The sequence below is a fragment of the Trichoderma aggressivum genome (genome assembly GCF_033847375.1).
Source record: "Trichoderma aggressivum f. europaeum strain CBS 100526 chromosome Unknown scaffold_016, whole genome shotgun sequence".
Classification (NCBI taxonomy): Eukaryota; Fungi; Ascomycota; class Sordariomycetes; order Hypocreales; family Hypocreaceae; genus Trichoderma; species Trichoderma aggressivum.
This window is the reverse complement of record NW_026946382.1, coordinates 468,593-487,384: the sequence shown is the minus strand read 5'-3', so window position 1 is coordinate 487,384 and position 18,792 is coordinate 468,593. Positions and strand designations below refer to the sequence as shown.

Below are 18,792 nucleotides of genomic sequence, written 5' to 3'. Positions count from 1 at the left end.
GTTGGAACACGCTTGGGTTGGCGGAGAGAGGAGCAGCTCCGTAGCTCGAGAAGGCGACGACCGGTCTCGGCAGAATTTTTTGCTGATTTTTTATGCACCGCGGGATTGGCGTCAGAGGATGATGCATAAGATGGCGATGTCCGAAGCAACAAGTTTAGAGGGGAGCTTCAGTGCTGAGTTACGCGACGCGATGGGGGAAGATGTTCCGGAGTGGCCCCGCGTCAGCTAGTTGGGCAATTGCTGTGATAAGAATTAGTAGATACCTGAGTTTCTGTGGGTTGCACATACAAAAGGCAGGTACCTTTCTTGCGCAACGCTACTAATATTTTCTCCTTCGTCCGTTTGGCATTGTTTATTATGCCCGGGTAAATTAAATTAATTGCTACCACTGGTTCATGGCCTCAGCCTGTTTCACCATTTGGCCGTTTCTAACGGAAGTCGAGCTTTGTTATGACAGCAATCGGTCTGGCTGCATGTTTTAAACAGAAGAACTCGAGAGGCAGAGATTTCGACAGCGGACGTAGAGCGCTGAGGGTTCAACAGCCCCTATTTTTCGCCATTAAGGAAAACATAATGCCCACTGCATGTATTGTGATGACGATGCTTCACAGACATCGTCATATTTTGATATTTAGGATTAGAGTACATGAACCACCACTCCCAAGGCTTGTTCCAGCTGCCGTCGTTTCATATTCAGCAACCCAGTGGTAACAATATCGAGTTGTTAAAGGATTTAGTCCATTCGGACAGCTAGCCAGATAATATTAACCATTTGCATACATCCAGCGGTAGAATAGAAACCTTACTGGTCATCCTTAATCTCGGCGGTAGTAGTAGGACAACCGACGATGATATTACTAGTAGCCATGCTGTATAATGGATGGATTGTTATGTTATCACGGACAATAATACTGTTCTGAGATCGAATAGACAAATTCCAGTTTAACGCTGTTGATATTTGTCTATATTCGTAGTTGCCTGCTTGATTTGACCAACGTGCAGACTCATATCGCTCAATCCATCGAATATCTGGTCCATTTCGGCGGTTATCTGCATTATGCAAAGTAAGAATAGGAGTGTCTGCGTACTAATAAATCAATCTGATCCGCTGCATGTCGCATCTAGTTGCAAATAAGCGGGAAATAAGGAGGGAAAGAATCGGACGTGCAGCGTAATGCGGGTTTAAGCCATTTTTAATCATGCCTTGAGTACCTAGGTAGGTAGTAATTCCATGTAATAATGCCAAGGTACCATTGGAATTTACTTGGGATGCGAAAACGACATCTGACTTCCAGATACACCTCCATGGAGAGAGGTTGGTGGTAGTCTCCTGTCGATGCTTTGGAGAAGATGCCAACGTCTTGGTATACATGTATGAAGCCTCCCAGCGATAAAGCTGTTGGAGAATGCCTTTTGAGTTCAACCCTCTCAAAGTATCATCCATGTCCCTGTACTCGTCAAGCTTGGTCTATACCCTGGTTACCTGAGGCTGTGAGCAGAAACTGCAGGCTGTAGCGAATACCCTGCTTGTGCAGCGTTCTCGTGATGATATTTAGCCGTATAGTACATACTGCCTACCTGTAGGTATCTAATTCTGCTTGTAATCACCGTACCGTAGCAGTAATTGGTCATCTCCGACTGCGAGTCTTGTACTGAGCGGGTCTCGCAAACTGCCTGTACAATGTTTGTTTCATGATTCGGATATTCACATGGGGCCATGTTTACAAGACGGTACTACTTAAGCTCTGACGCAGGCTGTTGTACAGATGGCTCTGTGTATGACGGATGTGTTGCAATATTTCATATCAGGGTGAACCTGTGGTAATATTGCATCCATGTTGCCGCCAGAAACGGACTTTGATCATCCTCAACACCAGAGTAGCAGAGTCTACCACAAGATATATGATTTCTGTTCATGTTGTTTCGATTCATGCATTGTTTCTTCGACTTTTACGTCAATGTAATACATGTATTCCACTTTCTTTCCTCCTCTTCCCCCTAACACATTCAGTCAGCAAATAAGTTCCCAGTGACAATAAATTCACCAACCACACCACCCTGCGCCTCTACACGGCAAAGCTCACGGAAGTGAAAGCTTTATGACTCTATATAATCGATTGTCACCTCATTTATGTTCCCACTACTAACCACTAACCTAGTAATTATAAGTAGGCAGGCAATTACTTGTTGCCAGTGCCAGTGCCAGTGCCAGTGCCAGTGCCAACTCGCCAGTTTGCCGGTCCGATAATCAGCCTCCTCAAACCCCATCCACCAGCTGCCCAGATAAACAAGCCCTACAAAACCGAGGACGCGTGCCTCGCGTTTTTCTTTCTTCCTTAAAGTTGTTTGCCGTGTGATTCACTCCGGCGAAGAGAAAACAAACCATAGAACCCTCGTTTTCTCCCCCCCTTCCACCACTTCTTCCTGCTTCCTTCACCTGCACCCAACACACTCGTTCGTTTTCTACCAGCAACCGCATTCAATTCACCAACGCTCTCTACCAATATCGTCTGTATCCAAACATTTCCATTCTTTGCAAAAGCTTTTGAAGCTTCTCTGCGCATTCAGTTTGGTATGAAACCCACCCACCTTTCCCTCCCGTTGTGCCATCGTCACTCCTGTACCACTCCGAACAAATTCTTCCCGACAAACTTCCACCACCAGCCCGCTTTGCACAAAGTCTCTCGCTAAAAAATATATCTAGTCTCAATCCTGGTCACAGAATACTACACAAGTAATCTCCAAGTAGGTCGCTTCAGCCTCTACGTCTTTATCTAGGCAAAACTGACATTCTCTCGACAGTGGCCAACATGAAGCGCACGAAGGACTCTGAGGCTGGCGTTGCGCCTCAGAAGAAGATGACGACTATCCAAAAGGTCAAGGAGTACTTCCTCGACTTCAAGATTCTCACGGGCGCTGCTTTGGCCATTTGCATGCTGTCTGCAGTTTTTGCGGTTACCCTCCTCGCGGCTCACTGTGGTATGATACCCTAATTTTGTTAAACTCAACCTCATACTGGAATCTTTCTGACTGGTGTAGCTGGTCTAGAGAAACTGTACCAGGGAGGCCTTGTCGCTGTGACTGGAGAAGCTCTTCCCAATGTCAACCAGAAGCTCGACCGTCGTGGTGTGGATTGCAACGAAACCGAGCTGGCCATGTCCGTTGCCTCTGCTCAGGTTGTCACCTACGTTCTTGACGATGGCTCCCTCGCTGTTGTGACTCAGGAACCTCGATCCAACCCAACGGTTTCTGTCACTAGCATCCCGATCTCGTGAGTAATTACAAACATCACATCACCCCTCTGAGCAGGAACTTGTTCTAATACCTCTGACGCAGCACTCAAACGGCGACTTCAACCATCTACACCGTCATCACACCGTCTCAGCCGGCTGTTGTCACCGAAACCACAACCATGACTACGTCCATCCTCACTTCAGAGGCTCCGGTGTGCTCGGCCAACACCACAGTCACCGTGACCATCACCGTTGTGCCCACTCCCAACAACCCCTGGGCCTCCAGCTCCGTCCTCGGCGATGTTACTGTGACAGCTGGTGCGTCGACAGTCACTAACGTCAACACTGATGTTTCCTACACCAGTGGACTTCCAGATGCCACCATCTCTGGCAACCCGTCGACTGTCACAGACGTTGATGTTTCTGTCACCAGCCTCCCTGATGTGACCATCTCTGGAAACCCATCCACCGTAACCAACGTCCTTACCGACGTCTCTCTCACCAGCGGTCTCCCAGATGCGACTGTCTCTGGCAACCCGTCAACCATTACGGCATTCCAGACCAGTTACTCTCAGCCTGCAGAACCCGTCACCTCGTTCGTCACAGTCGTCATCTCTGATCTCTGGAGTTCTTTGGCAACCAGCTCAACTGCCACGGATCTGGTGACTGTCACTGCCATCTCCACCATCAAGACAACAGTCACCACAATCGATGTTGCCCCCTCTCCCATCATCGTCACTGTCACAAACGCTTACTCAGAGCCTGCGAAGAGCACCTCGACCGAATCCGCAGACAGCTCCAAAGATGGCGCCCAGACATCCCGTCAGAGCACCCTGACGAAGACTGTCACGGCGACAAATGGCCAGCTGGAGACCACCACCACCACCGTCTTCATGCCGCCTGTCTTCACCAGCTACAACGGCACTGCGAACAGCATCCCCGCTGGCACCGCAACGAGTGTCATTGTGCCCACCATCCCCGTTGTTGTCTCCAGCAGCAACAAGGGTATGGAGCCACGCAGTCACTCTGTTTGTTTCCTCATCGTGTTGATTGTAGCCGGCATGTCTATGCTGTAAGAGCATCGATTTGGTAGGTTCGCCTCGAGGTAATCTTTGGACACTGCTCCATGATAGGGTGGCTATATTAAGGGGTCGATTTGATTCCTTCTTTTCTTTTCTTCCCTTTCACCATCTTTCATTTTCAAGTTAGGGCATCGCATCTAGGGTTTGCAGGGAACTGGATGAAATTAAGGTCGGCTGGCCAACAAACTGGGAACAATCGCTTTGTTTAATAAGAATCAGGACAGAATGGTTGCTTACAGCTAGGAGTGGCAAGTCAAGTAATTCTGCAATTTGACGACAACATAGCAAAGTGATTCACTATGTGCTCGGTAAACTATGAAGCCCTGTATCGAGATCTTATAGACTCAAGAAGAAGCAATTTTCAGTATTCTTGTCCAGACGCCCCAAAACAACTACTCCCATGACGCCGATTTTCCCATATCTTATCCTGCCCAGCCATTGTTGGCGGCATTGCCGATTATTTTGATCAAAGTATACCCCTGTATATATCCATCTCCCTTCTCTTCAGCTTCGCCCACTGACTCGAATCGTGTCAAGCTTTCACGCACACAATCAGCGCCTTCCAAAGCATCCATGCCACTATCGTGGCGGGCGCGGACCTTCACGTGCTGCCCTGGCCTTCCAATTATCTCTGATATGACCGGCGGCGTCCGAAAGATCCTTTACCGAAACACGATCTTTGATGCTCTCCAGGACGCTTGTGACTGTGCTCGTGTGATTTGCCTCCTTTTTATCGTCTCTGAAGCGGAGAAGGCGCCATCTCCTCTGGTCGTCCTGATTACACTCCACTATGCGATCGTTCAAGGGGTCACCCAAACTTTTCAACGTTTCCCATTCCTCTTCGGTGATGTAAAGGTCGTCAAACCGGTCGTATTTTTCCGGACCGTCACCCTTGTAAACAAATAATTCCGCTTTAGGTACACTGTCATAGTCAACAAACGGTTCCGTAATACCCTCTTTGCGCTCCCATTCGTCAGGCTCGACGGTGGGGAAAGAAAGTTTAAGACGAAGGTCAATCGTGTTTTCTTCCGGAGGCTTCCACTTGAGAATATGGGGGTCGGTGCCGTGCTTGTAAGCCGTGTTCCGGCACGTGAAGATGAGACCGTCGTTGCCGTGCTTTAGGCTTGGAAGAATCTGTTTGAACATCATGTCGATACCATAGCCGAGCTGGAAGGGCTTCATCTCCACAATGAACGGCTGGTACTGTAGTTCATCTGGAAAGTCCTTGAACAGCTTCTTGTATGGCGTATATAGCCGTTCTCGGAAGTAGGCTAGCCTTTTATCGAGAGACCGATCCATAAGCTTATTGCCATCCATCACAAGGCAGTCAAAGACGAGAAATCGAGCTTCCTTGTCCCCATTGGGCAGACTATCCCAGACCAGTTCGCCGTCGACAAGTGTTGCCGTGTGAAAGGCGCTGACGTCATTCTCACGAGGAAAGTGTAGGCTCTTATTGGTGATGTACCAGTAATCGTTCTTGCGGTCAATCAAGTAATGGGCTTCGCCTTGGTTTTCGTCTTCGGTCAAGTAGAGGAGATAGCGAATTCCATCGGACTTTTCGCATATGTAGTAACTGATAATAAGACGTTCATTAGTCGATATGCTCAAAGATGACAAGTTTCTCTTCGTCCTAGCCATACTCTTGCCTGGTCAATTCGTCCAGATGTTGTCTAGCAAAACTGACGGGTTGGGCGCCGGGGAAGCTGGTTTGCTGTCTACCAAGCAGCTCGGCAACCTCTCTGCGCATGGCATGTATGAGCTGTCCTTCGGCTTTGATGCCAGGCTCTTCAATGGACCCTATCGGCCCATCGGGTTTGCTGTTGGACTCCATTGCCTGCCTCCCTTCGCAGCCTCTTTCGACGAGCGCGTCGATGACCTGTCGTATGGATAGTGCCAAGAGGAAGGTAACGGAGGATTATTCAATTAGAATGATACACAGCCTCAGCCTCATGGAGCATCGAAGCGCACCTTGAGGCCGGACAGCTCAAGAGCGTCAGAGTTGATGTGATAGTCGCTAGAGGGTAGTAAGTTGGAGCTGGGAAGAGCTGCAGCGCGCGCCGTCTTCCTAAGACGGCCTCTAGTTGCTTATCGATAAAGGGTGAGTAGATGCGCGTGCGAATAAGCCGCCCACGTAATACTGCCGCCGCCGCACCGAAGCCGCTGCAGGTTAACATGATAAGAGGAGTGATATTTTTTCTATTTGCAGAAGTTCAAATGGCGTTGGTATAAAGTTAGAGATTTGATCCAATACTTGGTTGTGGCTTATAGTACCTGTATCTATGCGGTAGAACGACCTGGGACCTGAATGGGCTTACTACGAGGCCAGTTATTCTGTTGAATGGGGTGCTCTTTGAATACAAATTCTCTATATTGACAAGATGAATGCTATCTAGGTAGATATAACGCACTGTAACATTGCTTCACACATATATTATTCAGAGTAAATTAATACGATTCAAGTCGCTCTTGAATGGCGCTCAGAGCACCCAATGGTAGTAGTAATGAGACGGCGACATTTCAGATGACGAGTCTATCTCCCAAACTTTCCTCCAACATTAACAATATTCCCGTCATGAATAACCGTCTGGACACGCTAATTTTCATCTATTTTGTCGACCTCGGCTCGGGCCTCCTCCCACTGCTGCTTGCTCTTGCGTGCCCACTCAATCTGGCTTCTGGCATATGCCAACTGTAGCGATTGTTAGTATCAAAGTCCTCAAGAATAGTCGAGTAGTTGGCCGCCCAGTGATTTCGGTTTCTGCAGTGGTTTACGTACCATGTATCTTCGCAAATCATCTTCCTTATCCTTCTGGAACCGTTTCAAATCATCCAGTACGCTTGCGCTGGCCTCCTTGACATCCCTCTCAGAAGCTACCTGGGCTTGCTCTAGCTGGCCAATAGACTCGCGCGTCTTTCCAATGGTATCTCTGCGGGTTCGTTCAGGATCCACATCCACGACACCCTGAACTGCATGACGGATCGGACCAAAAATCTTGTTGGTTATGGAGTTTGTACTGGGCATCTTTCTGTGCGTGTTGCTTGTGCTTCTCTCGGGAAGACCTTGGCTTGCAGACGGGGGTACTGATGGGAAGTCGCCGTGTGTGGGAGGGAAATCAGAATCTATAGACTCAGTGTCTTCCTGGCTTCCATCACGGCGGTGCTGAGTCGGAGGTTCCCTCATGCTTGCTGATCGCTTGGGAGGGGGTGATATTTGCTGGCTGCTGGAAAGGTACTGTTCGATGCGTCGCGCCTCCGCTTCACTGCGCTCCAGCTGGTCCAAAAGAGCCCTCTTTTTGTTGAGCTCATCGGTTGTCATGTCCTGTTGCACGCGCTTGAGAACTCTATACCGCAAGACGCTTCTTACCACTCCCGCAAACTGGGCATTTTCTCTCATTGGTTCTGCGAAGCTTGCCCCCAAAGTTCCCGAAAGCTCCTCGGTTGCAATGTATGATGCATCAGCGGCCTGGCCAATGCGTTCGATGGCTGGTCCCAAGGAGGGGGCTTGTTCCGAAAGGGCAAAAGCATTGTATCTTGATCCTAACTCGCATAGATCGGCCGCAAGAGAAGACAAGTGACTGAGAGTTCGACGGTTGACTTTCTCCATAGGGCCAGTCAGAAGTTGCTCCAGCTCTTTAATCGAGGCTTCATATGAGATAAAATACGGGTCAAGTTCTAATTCGCTGAGCTTGGATGCATCTGTTGGGAAGCGTTCGATCGCATGCGCTGCGCCTTGAATGACAGAAGCGCTCAGGTCTTGGCCGGTACCTGACGAGGCCTTGAGTTTCGATGAGCTGGAAGGAATTGGAAGAAAGTTGTGCGCGGGGGTTGGATTCGCTGTGTTTAGTGGAGGTGCCTTGAGAACAGACTTGGGAATGGAGGCTACAGGGTGGGCATGCAAGACCTCGCTCTATCATAACGTTAGCAACAGACGAGACGACTGGTTTATATCAGGAAAAAAAAGAGGGAGCGCATTACCCAGCTTGAGTTTGGGTCTAGGAATCTCCACCAGACTCCGTCCTCTCTGACGGCGTCCATTCGACGGCAGCGGTTCAAGAAGACCATCAACATGCGCTTTCGTAAGTCAATGATTTGCTGGTCCTGTTTTGCGCTCGTGGGATTCGCGGCATAGTCGGCCATGGTATGCTTTTCTGGAATGGGAGGGATGACAAGGGTCGGATGAAGACGAGTCAAGGCATCTCTCAGCGAGGCAAACTCAGAGTAACGGCGACGAACTTCTAGATCCTGGATATGGTGGTCAGAAAGGCAACTACACGGAGTAGGCGAGCGCGGCGCACCCCAGTTTTAATGGTATACACAATGTATCTCCCTCCGCTCTCCACGCTTTTGCCCGCATCGGTGATCATAATGGGCATGTTGGGGTTCTCATAGAGGATCTGCTCAATGCGGCTGTTGTACCCGCCTGGCTTCCGCCGTGGGGGAGTATCCTCCCTGAGGACATCTTCTTCGTCAATCTGCCCAACGCCATGGCTGAAGGGCTGGCGAGGTGATTGAGCATCATCGCTCCCGGTTGACGGGGTGTGGGGGGCCTCGAACACTCCATCTACAGCGTTCGCTTCGTGTTAGTTTTACTCTGCGTCTCGCCGCGCCCGGTCATGGACTCGCTCTTGAGCAGGCAGCCCAGCAGCGCTCCAAGCGACGAGGTGCAATGGACTTACAGTCTCTGGAAGTCGGCGAGCTCGGGATGGCCGACGATGAGGTCTGTGAATCCCGGCGATCGAAGCTCGATCCGTAAGGATTGTTGTCCTCGTCGTTCCACATGATGGCGGCGCTCTCGATGCAGGTCTGCGTATGCGCGGATATGGGCCCTTGGAGTCTGCGCGGCTGAAGACAAACACCAGAATTACGCTCTGGACCGTCGTCGAGCTCTGGGGCAACTGTGGCGCGGGGCGGAGTCGGTTAAGCCGCAGTGACGTGGGGTCGAGATCAGGGGATGTGCAGGAAAAGCGCCTTGAGGGCTGTCGCCATTCTCTGGGGAACACGCTGGAGGAGGTTGTCAAGGGAGGGAATCCGAGGCTTGGACGATGATTGCAGGCAGAAGCGGAGAGACAGTCGTGCGAAGCTCCGGCCGTTTCTGAGGTTAAAAAGAAGCCCTGCCACCTTGATGACGATACCGCGCGCACGGACCACCTACATCACCAGGCACTGCACGAACCTGTTCTTGGATGTACCTCTGTACCTTGCTTCTTGCAGTGCTTCTTGCAGTGCTTCTTGCAGTGCTTCTTGCAGTGCTTTTCGCCTCTCCATCTCCATGCTGTTCATGTTCCGCATTCGACCCTGCGGCCAATCCCTGCATCCAACATGCAGGTGTCGACACTTGGTTTCCACATTGGCTTTTACTGCCCAGAGAACCGCATCGCGAAATGGAAATTATATTGTTCTCTTTCCATGAATCAAGATGCATATATATCTGCTAAATTTGGTTCAAGCGTCTATTAGGCTCTGTATGACCCTTACTTCGTCTTCATCTTTCAACGCGGACATTGCTAGCACCAACATTTCAGCACCAGTACCCTGTCCCATGTCGCAGCTTGACGAAACTCCTCAGCGACCTTTGCATACCTAGATATTCGCATCACATTCCCTAAGGCAAGCATGAGACATGACTGTTGATTTATAGTAAACCATCTCTCTTTATTACGGCGTTGGTTATCGTATACGAGGTGAAACATCACCTCTAGCCATGCTGCTACCAGCTGTATAGGACTATCTCGACACGACAACTCTTCAAACGATCTGGAAATCAACTATGCCATCTTTTAGAGTTGCAGCCTGAGTTACATGGCCCAATATGATTCAGTGCTAAGCTAAATTCATTGTATGTACTTCATAGTCCTTGTCATCATGCTAACTTCAATGAGCTACCATGGTGATTGTCAAGTAACCCAACCCTCATTCACGCTATGAAGAAGGCTATACTCTCATCTCCTTACGAGAATGTGGCTGGTTGTTTTCCTTGAGGGGTATCTCATAGTCGTCACTATGGACCGTGGCGACATCACTCCGGATAGACTCAAGGGAGTCGCTGGATGTATCCAGATTGCATACCATGGACGAAGTTTCATCTTGCTCTCCGAGGGGCTGTCCTGAGTCTCTTGCTTCCTTGCGGTTAATAACTTGCACCGCATAATCATCGAAGTTCGGACATGAGGCTGAATGGCGGATATTGATGTGTGTAGGCGGTAAAGGCTCCAAGGGCTCTGGAGATGGAGAGCTTGCCACAGTAGATGCCACCCCAACTGGTAAAGTAAAAGCCCGATACAACTTCTGCCACCATGAGGTTTGGCGCAATGGAGACTCATTTTCCGAAGGTTGGACTTTTTCTTGGTGACTTTGTTCTGCTTTTGGCGGCCCCGAGGCTACATCGTCAGAAGGCTTGTGTCGGGGTGCTTCAGGTGGTCGAACTATCGGGGCTGGTAAATATAGGTGAGGAGGATTCATGACGCCGAGTGGCTGAGTTGTGAGAATTTGGGGTCTGGGCAAGAAATAGATAGGCGTTTGCTGAACAACTCCGTACTGTAGAACGGGAGTTGGTTGCGTGAGGTGCGATATTGGTCTTGTAGGGCCGTTGAGATTGCGAAGAAGCTGTCTATTTCTCTGTCGGCGAGTGACATTGTGTGGCTTAGATTGGTTGCGCCGGGTCCTCCCTCTCCCCGTATAATACATCCAAACTATCGACAAGATGATAAAGACGACGACGATGGAGAATATAATGCCAAAGTGTGTGACTGAACTGAGGCAGTGCCATCCTAGGCAGGAGTCAGATCGGCGACGAAGGCAAGTATGTCCTTTCCGTTCGAAAATATGCATAACTGTAGATGCAAGGCGAGTGAGAAGGTCGAAATAACCAAGGATGTCACCTGCTGTCTCCTAAGGGTCGTTTTGGGCGTTTCTCTTGATGCATAGACGGCACTGGAATGCAAACATGGGTGTTGGAGCGGGCAGTTGCAACGATTCTCTTGGCTGAAGAGAGAGTAGGGGGAGAAAATGCCCAAGTTTCAGCACCACGATTGGATTTTAAGGCCGTTTGACCTGGAGTCTTGCTTCAGAGCGCTTCCAGCTGGCTACCGGCTGGCAGCGCTGAGCCCTCCCCAGAGGAGTTTGTGTGATACTTTGAACGACCATATTACAGATTTGTAAAAACACTCGGTATTCTCTTAACTCAGCGTACTGGATTCTTGAATATTCAATCATCTTAGTGACGTGAGCAGATCGTAATAAAGGATAGGTAGAGGGCGATGTTGTAACATGTGCTGATAGCATCCGGGTAGTCATCTACCTGTGATTTTCTACATCTTGGTAGAAACACAAGAATGTCGGCTAGTTATTCTGCCATCTTCATTATTGTCCACAATGACGTCCTTTATAGTCTGCAACGAAGAACAGCCCGGAATTGCCTTGAAAATTAGCCCATGGACGCATTTATAAAGTCCATGTCAATTCGAGATGTACAAGAGTACCTAGGTATCTCGTAACTAGAGAGGTTCCTCGCGTTCTCATTTAGAGCTTTCTTGTATGCTGCAAAAAAATCCTGCGTCTAATTTCTCTGTTATTACGAATTTAATTTTATGTTTCATTTCGTTTTATTTTGCAATCAACAATATCACTCGTAAACAGTAAACATGAAAAATCGTTTATTAGGACCACGCTGAAGTGACATGAGGTCTGCCCGGATCGCTCATTGTCCAATCAGGCTGCGTCACGGCGCGCACGGACCACTCTCGACTTCCCTGAGCTATCCATGGAATTTCTGGCTCTCGCCTCGTCTTGATCAATCCCAAACTCGCGATATCAAGCCTTTCGGCAACTCCTTGTCGACTCTCAGCCCCAGATTCATCCGCGCTCGGCTGGCAGAAATTGCCATGATATAGAGAAAACTGATGAACTTTTTGCCAGTCACCACCGAGGCGCATCACTAGCTTGTCGAACGCGTTCCCGCGATTTCGCCCACCTCCAAGCAACCCCCCCGTCTCCCCATTGGCATTGAATCAGATCTTCAGCCATGGCGGCTCTTCAGAATGGCGCGGCGAATGGTGCGGCAAACGGAGATGCTTTAAAGGCTCCTACTAGCACCCGATTCTCCGATATCCCGTCCGCCATCGATATCCCTGTCCAGGGCGACCAGGAAGACGAAGCGGTCGAAATCGATCTGGAAGACCTCGTCGATGATCCCACCGAGCTGTGTACTCTGTTCGAAAACGAGCATGCGGCAAAGACATATTGGATGACCGTCGCGTTGGCATATGCGAAGCAACGGAAAATCGACCACGCCATCGAGATGCTGATTCGAGGTGGCAACGCCATACAGAGCGGCAACCCACGCGATAAGGTTAGCATGATTTGCTGTCTCTGTTGGATGTACTTGTGGAAAAGTCGAGAAGCTCCTCGTGTTGCGCCTGACGGTGTTCATGTGTCGGAAGCCAAGACGAAAGAGTACTATCTCCAGCTTGCAACGTCATCCCTGAATGACGCTGCACGTCTCAACCCATCCTTCCCACCCATCTTCCTTGCTCGTGGAGTGTTGCTTCTGCTCAGAGCTTCACTGCAAGGCCCATCAAAGACAGCTGGAGGCCTAGGGACGGAGAAGAGCGAGCTTCTCAAGAATGCCGCCAAGGCCTTTGATGATGCACTCCGAGTCTCTCAGGGCAAGAACATGCTGGCGCTGATGGGAAAGGCTCGCACCCTGTTCTCCATGCACAAGTACCCCGAGGCATTGGCTACATACCAAGACGTTCTTCAGAAGAGACCTGACTTGGTGGATCCCGATCCTCGTATCGGTATTGGTTGCTGTTTCTGGCAACTTGGGTTTAAAGACGATGCAAAGGTAGCCTGGGAAAGATGTCTGGAAATCAACCCCGACTCTAAGGTTCCTAACATTCTCCTTGGTCTATACTACCTCGATGCCAGTGGTCACGTTCCGGTCAACAGCGACGAGTTCCTCAAGCTTTATAAAACGGCCATGATCGAATACACTCAGAAATCATTCAAGCTCGATAAGGAGGTCCCCATCACCTGCTCCACCTTCGCAGGTTACTTCCTGTCCCGAAAGGCGTGGGATAACGCAGACAAGCTGGCTCACAAAGCCATTCAATACACTGATGTCAACGCCGTTGCCAGTGACGGATGGTATCTGCTCGCGAGAAAAGCTCACTACAACGGTGATTTAGAGCGTGCCAGTGACTACTATCGTCGCGCCGACGATGCTCGTGGAGGTACCGAGACTGGCTATCTCCCAGCTAAGTTTGGTGTTGCACAACTGTCTGTCATGAAAAATGACCTGGGAGAGGCCAAGTTAAGACTGGAAAAAATCATCCAGCAGTCTAAAAACCACGAAGCCATGATTCTCCTAGGGACCATCTACGCGGAGGAAATATTCACCAACCAGAACAGCGACAGCAAGGAGGATAGGTCTGCGGAAATGAAGAAGGCAATTGCTTTGCTAGAGGGCGTCAGGAATTCTTGGAAGGACCCAAAGAAGGCCCTATCACCTGACGCTTCCGTCCTCCTAAACTTGGCCCGACTATATGAAACGGAGAACCCTGAAAAGGCTTTGCAGTGCTTGCAGCAGGTTGAGCAACTGGAACTCGAGCAAATTCCAGAGTCTGAAAGACCAACCGATGTACCCGAGGCTGATCTTCAGGCGGCTCTTCGCAAGTTTCTTCCACCCCAGCTTCTGAACAACATTGGTTGCTTCCACTCTCAGGCGGAGAAGCACGATCTAGCCAGCGAGCTGTTTGAGGCTGCTCTAGGTGCGTGTATGAGGGCCGGTGAGAAGGATCCCACAATGGACACCGACGCCTTGGTGACCACCATTAGCTTCAACCTTGGTCGAAGCTATGAGGCCCGTGGGCTGACGGACAAGGCCGTCGAGGTGTACGAGGGCTTGCTCAACCGCCACGACGATTATACTGATGCCCGCACTCGGCTTGCGTACATTAAACTCAGAAAGAATCCCAACAAGGAAGGACCGGACGCTGTTGCAAAACTATACCAGGAGAACACAGCTGATCTGGAAGTCCGAGCCCTCTATGGGTGGTATCTCGGAAAGGTCCACTCCAGAAAGCGCCCTGCCAACATTACCGAGGATCACGAATTTCGCCATTACAAGCATACGCTACAAAATTACGACAAGCACGATAGATATGCCTTGGTCGGAATGGGCAATCTTTATCTCCTGCAGGCAAGAGAAATGCGACGCGAAACAGAACAAGACAAGCAGAAGCGGAGTGCGACGTATTGCAAGGCTGTTGAGTTTTTCGAGAAAGCTCTGTCACTCGACCCGAAGAACGCCTATGCAGCTCAGGGCATTGCAATCGCTCTTGTGGAGGATAAGAGAGACTATAAAACGGCTCTCACCATTTTCAACAAAGTTCGAGACACGGTCAAGGACTCTCATTTATACGTAAACTTGGGTCACATTTTTGCTGAACTAAAGCAATTCTCCAAGGCCATTGAGCATTACGAGATTGCTCTATCCAAAGATGGCAAAGCAAATGATCCAGTTATCCTCTCATGTCTTGGCCGCACTTGGCTAAACCGAGGAAGAGTAGATCGAGATGTGGACTCGTACAATAAAGCCCTTGAATGCGCCAAAAAGGTAAGCTCATTGCTTCGGTCTCTGGTCTCAGTATCTCTTGCTAACAAGGACTCACAGGCGCTTGAGGTGGCTCCGGACCAAATACATTATCAGTTCAACGTTGCTTTTGTTCAGATCCAGCTCGTGACAACAATTCAAGGCCTGCCCGAGAACAGACGGACGGCTGAGCAGCTAGAAGAGGCATCTGAGGGCCTCGAAGCCGCCATTGAGTCGTTAGATAAGATTGCTGCTCATCCTCAAACACCTTATCCCAAGCACGATGTCGAACAGCGTGCCAACATGGCCCGCAATACGCTCCGCAAGCAGCTCGAGAGAGCACTCGGAAAGCAGAAAGAGTGGGAGGAGAAGAATAAGGAGAAGATCTCGGCCGCCAAAGAACAGCGAGAGGCCGAGATGAAGAAGCGTGAAGAAGAACGGCAAGCAGTTCTAGAGAAGGAGCGAGAGCGACAAGAGAAGATCAGAAAAGAACGAGAGACCATTGCCGCGCGCGATAGGGCCCAAGCAGAACAGCGAGCTGAGGAGGAACGAGCACGACAAGAGGCGGAGATGACTACGGATGAAGAGACTGGCGAGAAGATTAAACGCAAGCGCAAGCCAGCACCACGTGCCCCTGCTGGTGAGGGCAAGCCGAAGAGATCATCGAAGAAGAAGAAGGTCGATGCGGATGAGGATGAGGGCTCTGAGGAAGAGAACCACACCAAAAAGAGACGCCGTCTCACTAAGCGAGAGTCTTCCAAGTTCAAGTCGGCTGAAATTGTGGTTGATTCCGACGAGGAGGCCAACGAGGATTACGACGACGATGCTCTCGAGCGCGCCGAGAGGAACCTGGACAGAGACGAGACGCCTCTCTCCGAAGCCGACGAAGACGCTGCCGAAAAGATGGACGTTGATGACGAGGACAAGGGTCGCGGCGAAGGAGACGACGATGAGGATGTTGATGCTCCCCGAAGCCAGGCCAAGAGGAGTCGCAGAGGCCGTGTGATTGCAGAGAGCGATGAGGAAGACGAAGACGCGGAGCCCAGCAGTGCTAAATTAGATGAGCGCGCTGCGGCCGTGGATGAGGATGACGAATAATCATAATAACCATTGATTCTTATCCGGTTTTTGAGAAGGGAGAAAGGGGTTTTGGTGATGGGGCGGGGCTGGGACACACAAAGTTGTACATGTATACTAGCTTCCCTCTGATACAGCGGGAAACGCACACTCAGAAAAAGGAAAATAGCGATTTTGTTTTTTTAGATAGTCGGAGGAAGAATTAACATACTGCCTTTATAGATGCACACCGAGCATTTTGTCATATTTCAATTAGCGGACATGCGTTGGACATGCGTGATGTATTCTATTCCCAAGTATCCTGAAATTCCTGGGTTTCTACCAACTCGCCAGGGATGTTATTACATGAACCTATTTTAACATTTTTTGAGCCAGCGGTCTATTAGATTGTTCGCACCAGGAGTGCTTCCTCGAGAACTCTACGGGAAATGCACCTCCGCCAACTTAAGATACCGACGCCGCACAAAACACCATTTTTGATTTGTTTAGAAAGCAAAGACTTGATCCTCGAGCTTGCTGACGGGACGGGCCTTGGAGAAGCCGAGACTCTCGGTAGCCTTCTTCAGACCACTAATCATAGGAGGGGGGCCACAGAGCAGGATCTTGACATCGCTGGCGGGCTTGGGCAGCCATTGCTAAAAAGAATTGTCAGTATCAATTCCAGGATCATAACTATTTGGGCAGCGTACAGTAATCATGTCGGCGGTAACGAAGCCAACACCGCCAGTCCAGCCTTCCGGAGGCTTGTCGAGCACATAGTGAATGCGGATGTTGCTGTCCTCCTTGGCCAGGGCGTCGAGGTCCTCCCTGAGAAGAATGTCCTGGGCAGTGACGTTGGCAAAGATGAGGTCGACCTCGGTCTTGTCGCCGGTAGCACGTCCACGAACAATGGCTCGGATAACCTGAAGCATGGGGGTGATGCCCGTGCCTCCAGCAATCATACCAAAGTGGCGAACCATGTTGGGGGTGTAGACGAAAGCACCCTTGGGGCCACGGACGCGAATGGCCTGGCCAACCTGGAGGGAGGCCATGTGCTTTGAGATGTTACCCTGGGGGTAAGACTTGATCAGGAGGTCGACAAATCCGGGCTGGTGGTCGCCAGAGATGGGGGTATAAGATCGGACAATCTCTTTGACAGATCCATCGGGCTGAGGAAGATGGGCGCCAATGGAGATGTGCTGGCCGATGGGGAGGCCAAGAATGCTCCGGGGCGAGGGCAGCTTGAATCGGTAGCTGAAAATGGCGGTTGTTAGATCTGCCGAAGCCAGGCTCAAGAAGACTTCCAAGGGCGAACTTACATGGCGACATTGTGGGAGATGATGGTCTTCTCCTGGAGCGGGAATTCCTGGAAGACGTCCGGCTTCAGCACCTTCTTGATCTCTGTAGTACAGGACAATTAGTTGAATGTCCAACAAGCGCAGCGCGCATTGAAAACATGTGACCCATGCCGGGTACTTACGGAAGCTGAAATAATTCCAAGTGCCGAGGGCAACGGCGAGAAGAGCGGCATATGGAGTCCAGTCAATCTTGACAATGGCAGTGCCGACGACGAGCAGAGCGGCGGGGATGTAGATGTAGTCGATGTACTGGCGGGCGAATGCGCCCTCGTCGACTTTGGCGGCCATGGTAGCGATGCGGAGGGCAAAGAAGAACAGCTCACAGCGTACGATATTTATCGTCCGCAGGTGGGACGATGCGGGACAATTGGCCACGGAGGGGCAGCGCGAGCTCGGGGTTCAAAGGGCTGCTAGTGGGCAATTGACGGCGGCGATGAGGCTGCGGCCGGCTGCGAAGCTCCACGGCTGCTCTGAGACGCTTCCCGCCAGTTGAGTCGCCTTGGATGCTTGGACCTGGAGGGAAAAAAAGACGAGGCTTGATAACACGTCCAAGGTAGGAAATTTTGGCGGTGACGAAAACAGGGCTCGTTCTGCCGTTGAGCTGGCTGGGGCCGTCCCCAACGAAAGACGGCCCGCCCAATCGCCAGCCGCGCAGTCGGCAGAACGAATGATCCGGGGCGTGCCGTTGTGCGTCTTACATCATGGTGCCACTGTTGCACTTGTTACTGTCTTGTTGTCCTACCACCTGAACTGCGACCTTCCCTTCAACCAGGCCCTCGACCTCGACCTCGACCTCGACTAGGTAGAGCTGCTTGGGAGGATGCGGATGGGATGGACAGGCAAAGACGGCTGAATGGGAAAAGAGATGTATACGTCATGCCACCATCCGGTACATACAACGGGTCCGGCACTGTGGTCGTCGTAAATTGGGCGCTTACTCTGTACGGCTCGGTCCTCCGTCCGGAGCACAGAAACAAGAAAGGACAAGAGGACAGGACAAGGACGTCTCGTCTCGTCTCGTCTCGTCTCGTCACGCACTAGCTCTGCGTGCGTTCTGCACCTTGTACTCGTATCTTGCTGCTGCATAAGTTGTGTTTTCCCTAATCAGGGAAGTTGTGCATAGCGAAGAGCACCATTTCGGCAGCTGACGCCTGGGCATACGAGATGGCACGGAGCAACGCGGCATTGCGTTGCTTTAAGGAATCCCGTAATCGTATTCCACGGCCCTAATGACCCAAAGCCTACCAACCTCCGACCAAACGCTATCCAGACTCGATGCAGCTTGCATCTGGACGAGCTGGAAGAGCTGGACGAGCAGTTTGAGGCCATGAGAACTGCAGATATACTACACAGGCAGGGACTTATATTACGGAGAGACTTGCAGATGACATACGGAGCACGGAATATCACTGAACTGCAGCTGGAGGCGCTAGAAAATCACAGCGATCAGAAATTGGAGGGACTGTGGTGAT

The 18,792-nt window shown here is 50.6% G+C and overlaps 5 protein-coding genes across 5 annotated transcripts; 2 read left to right on the top strand and 3 right to left on the bottom strand.

Annotated features, from left to right (window-relative positions):
- Positions 1 to 2,810: 2,810 nt before the first annotated feature.
- Positions 2,811 to 4,309, top strand: Triagg1_4975 (uncharacterized protein; the record flags this gene model as incomplete). The annotated part of the gene is made up of 3 exons (XM_062899437.1): positions 2,811 to 2,979; positions 3,040 to 3,271; positions 3,337 to 4,309. 3 exons carry the CDS (start codon positions 2,811 to 2,813, stop codon positions 4,307 to 4,309), a joined length of 1,374 nt encoding a protein of 457 aa, XP_062756156.1.
- A 585-nt stretch (positions 4,310 to 4,894) lies between these two features.
- Triagg1_4974 (uncharacterized protein) lies at positions 4,895 to 6,146 on the bottom strand (the record flags this gene model as incomplete). Its single annotated transcript, XM_062899436.1, has 2 exons — positions 4,895 to 5,888; positions 5,956 to 6,146. The coding sequence occupies 2 exons, from the start codon at positions 6,144 to 6,146 to the stop codon at positions 4,895 to 4,897; spliced, it is 1,185 nt and encodes a 394-aa protein (XP_062756155.1).
- Positions 6,147 to 6,908: 762 nt separating this feature from the next.
- Triagg1_4973 (uncharacterized protein) lies at positions 6,909 to 9,094 on the bottom strand (the record flags this gene model as incomplete). Its single annotated transcript, XM_062899435.1, has 5 exons — positions 6,909 to 7,004; positions 7,092 to 8,222; positions 8,291 to 8,557; positions 8,611 to 8,876; positions 8,992 to 9,094. The coding sequence occupies 5 exons, from the start codon at positions 9,092 to 9,094 to the stop codon at positions 6,909 to 6,911; spliced, it is 1,863 nt and encodes a 620-aa protein (XP_062756154.1).
- Positions 9,095 to 12,335: 3,241 nt separating this feature from the next.
- On the top strand, positions 12,336 to 16,004 carry Triagg1_4972 (uncharacterized protein; the record flags this gene model as incomplete). The annotated part of the gene is made up of 1 exon (XM_062899434.1): positions 12,336 to 16,004. The coding sequence occupies one exon, from the start codon at positions 12,336 to 12,338 to the stop codon at positions 16,002 to 16,004; it is 3,669 nt and encodes a 1,222-aa protein (XP_062756153.1).
- A 464-nt stretch (positions 16,005 to 16,468) lies between these two features.
- Triagg1_4971 (uncharacterized protein) lies at positions 16,469 to 17,608 on the bottom strand (the record flags this gene model as incomplete). Its single annotated transcript, XM_062899433.1, has 4 exons — positions 16,469 to 16,618; positions 16,673 to 17,216; positions 17,282 to 17,363; positions 17,443 to 17,608. The coding sequence occupies 4 exons, from the start codon at positions 17,606 to 17,608 to the stop codon at positions 16,469 to 16,471; spliced, it is 942 nt and encodes a 313-aa protein (XP_062756152.1).
- Between the last annotated feature and the right edge of the window lie 1,184 nt (positions 17,609 to 18,792).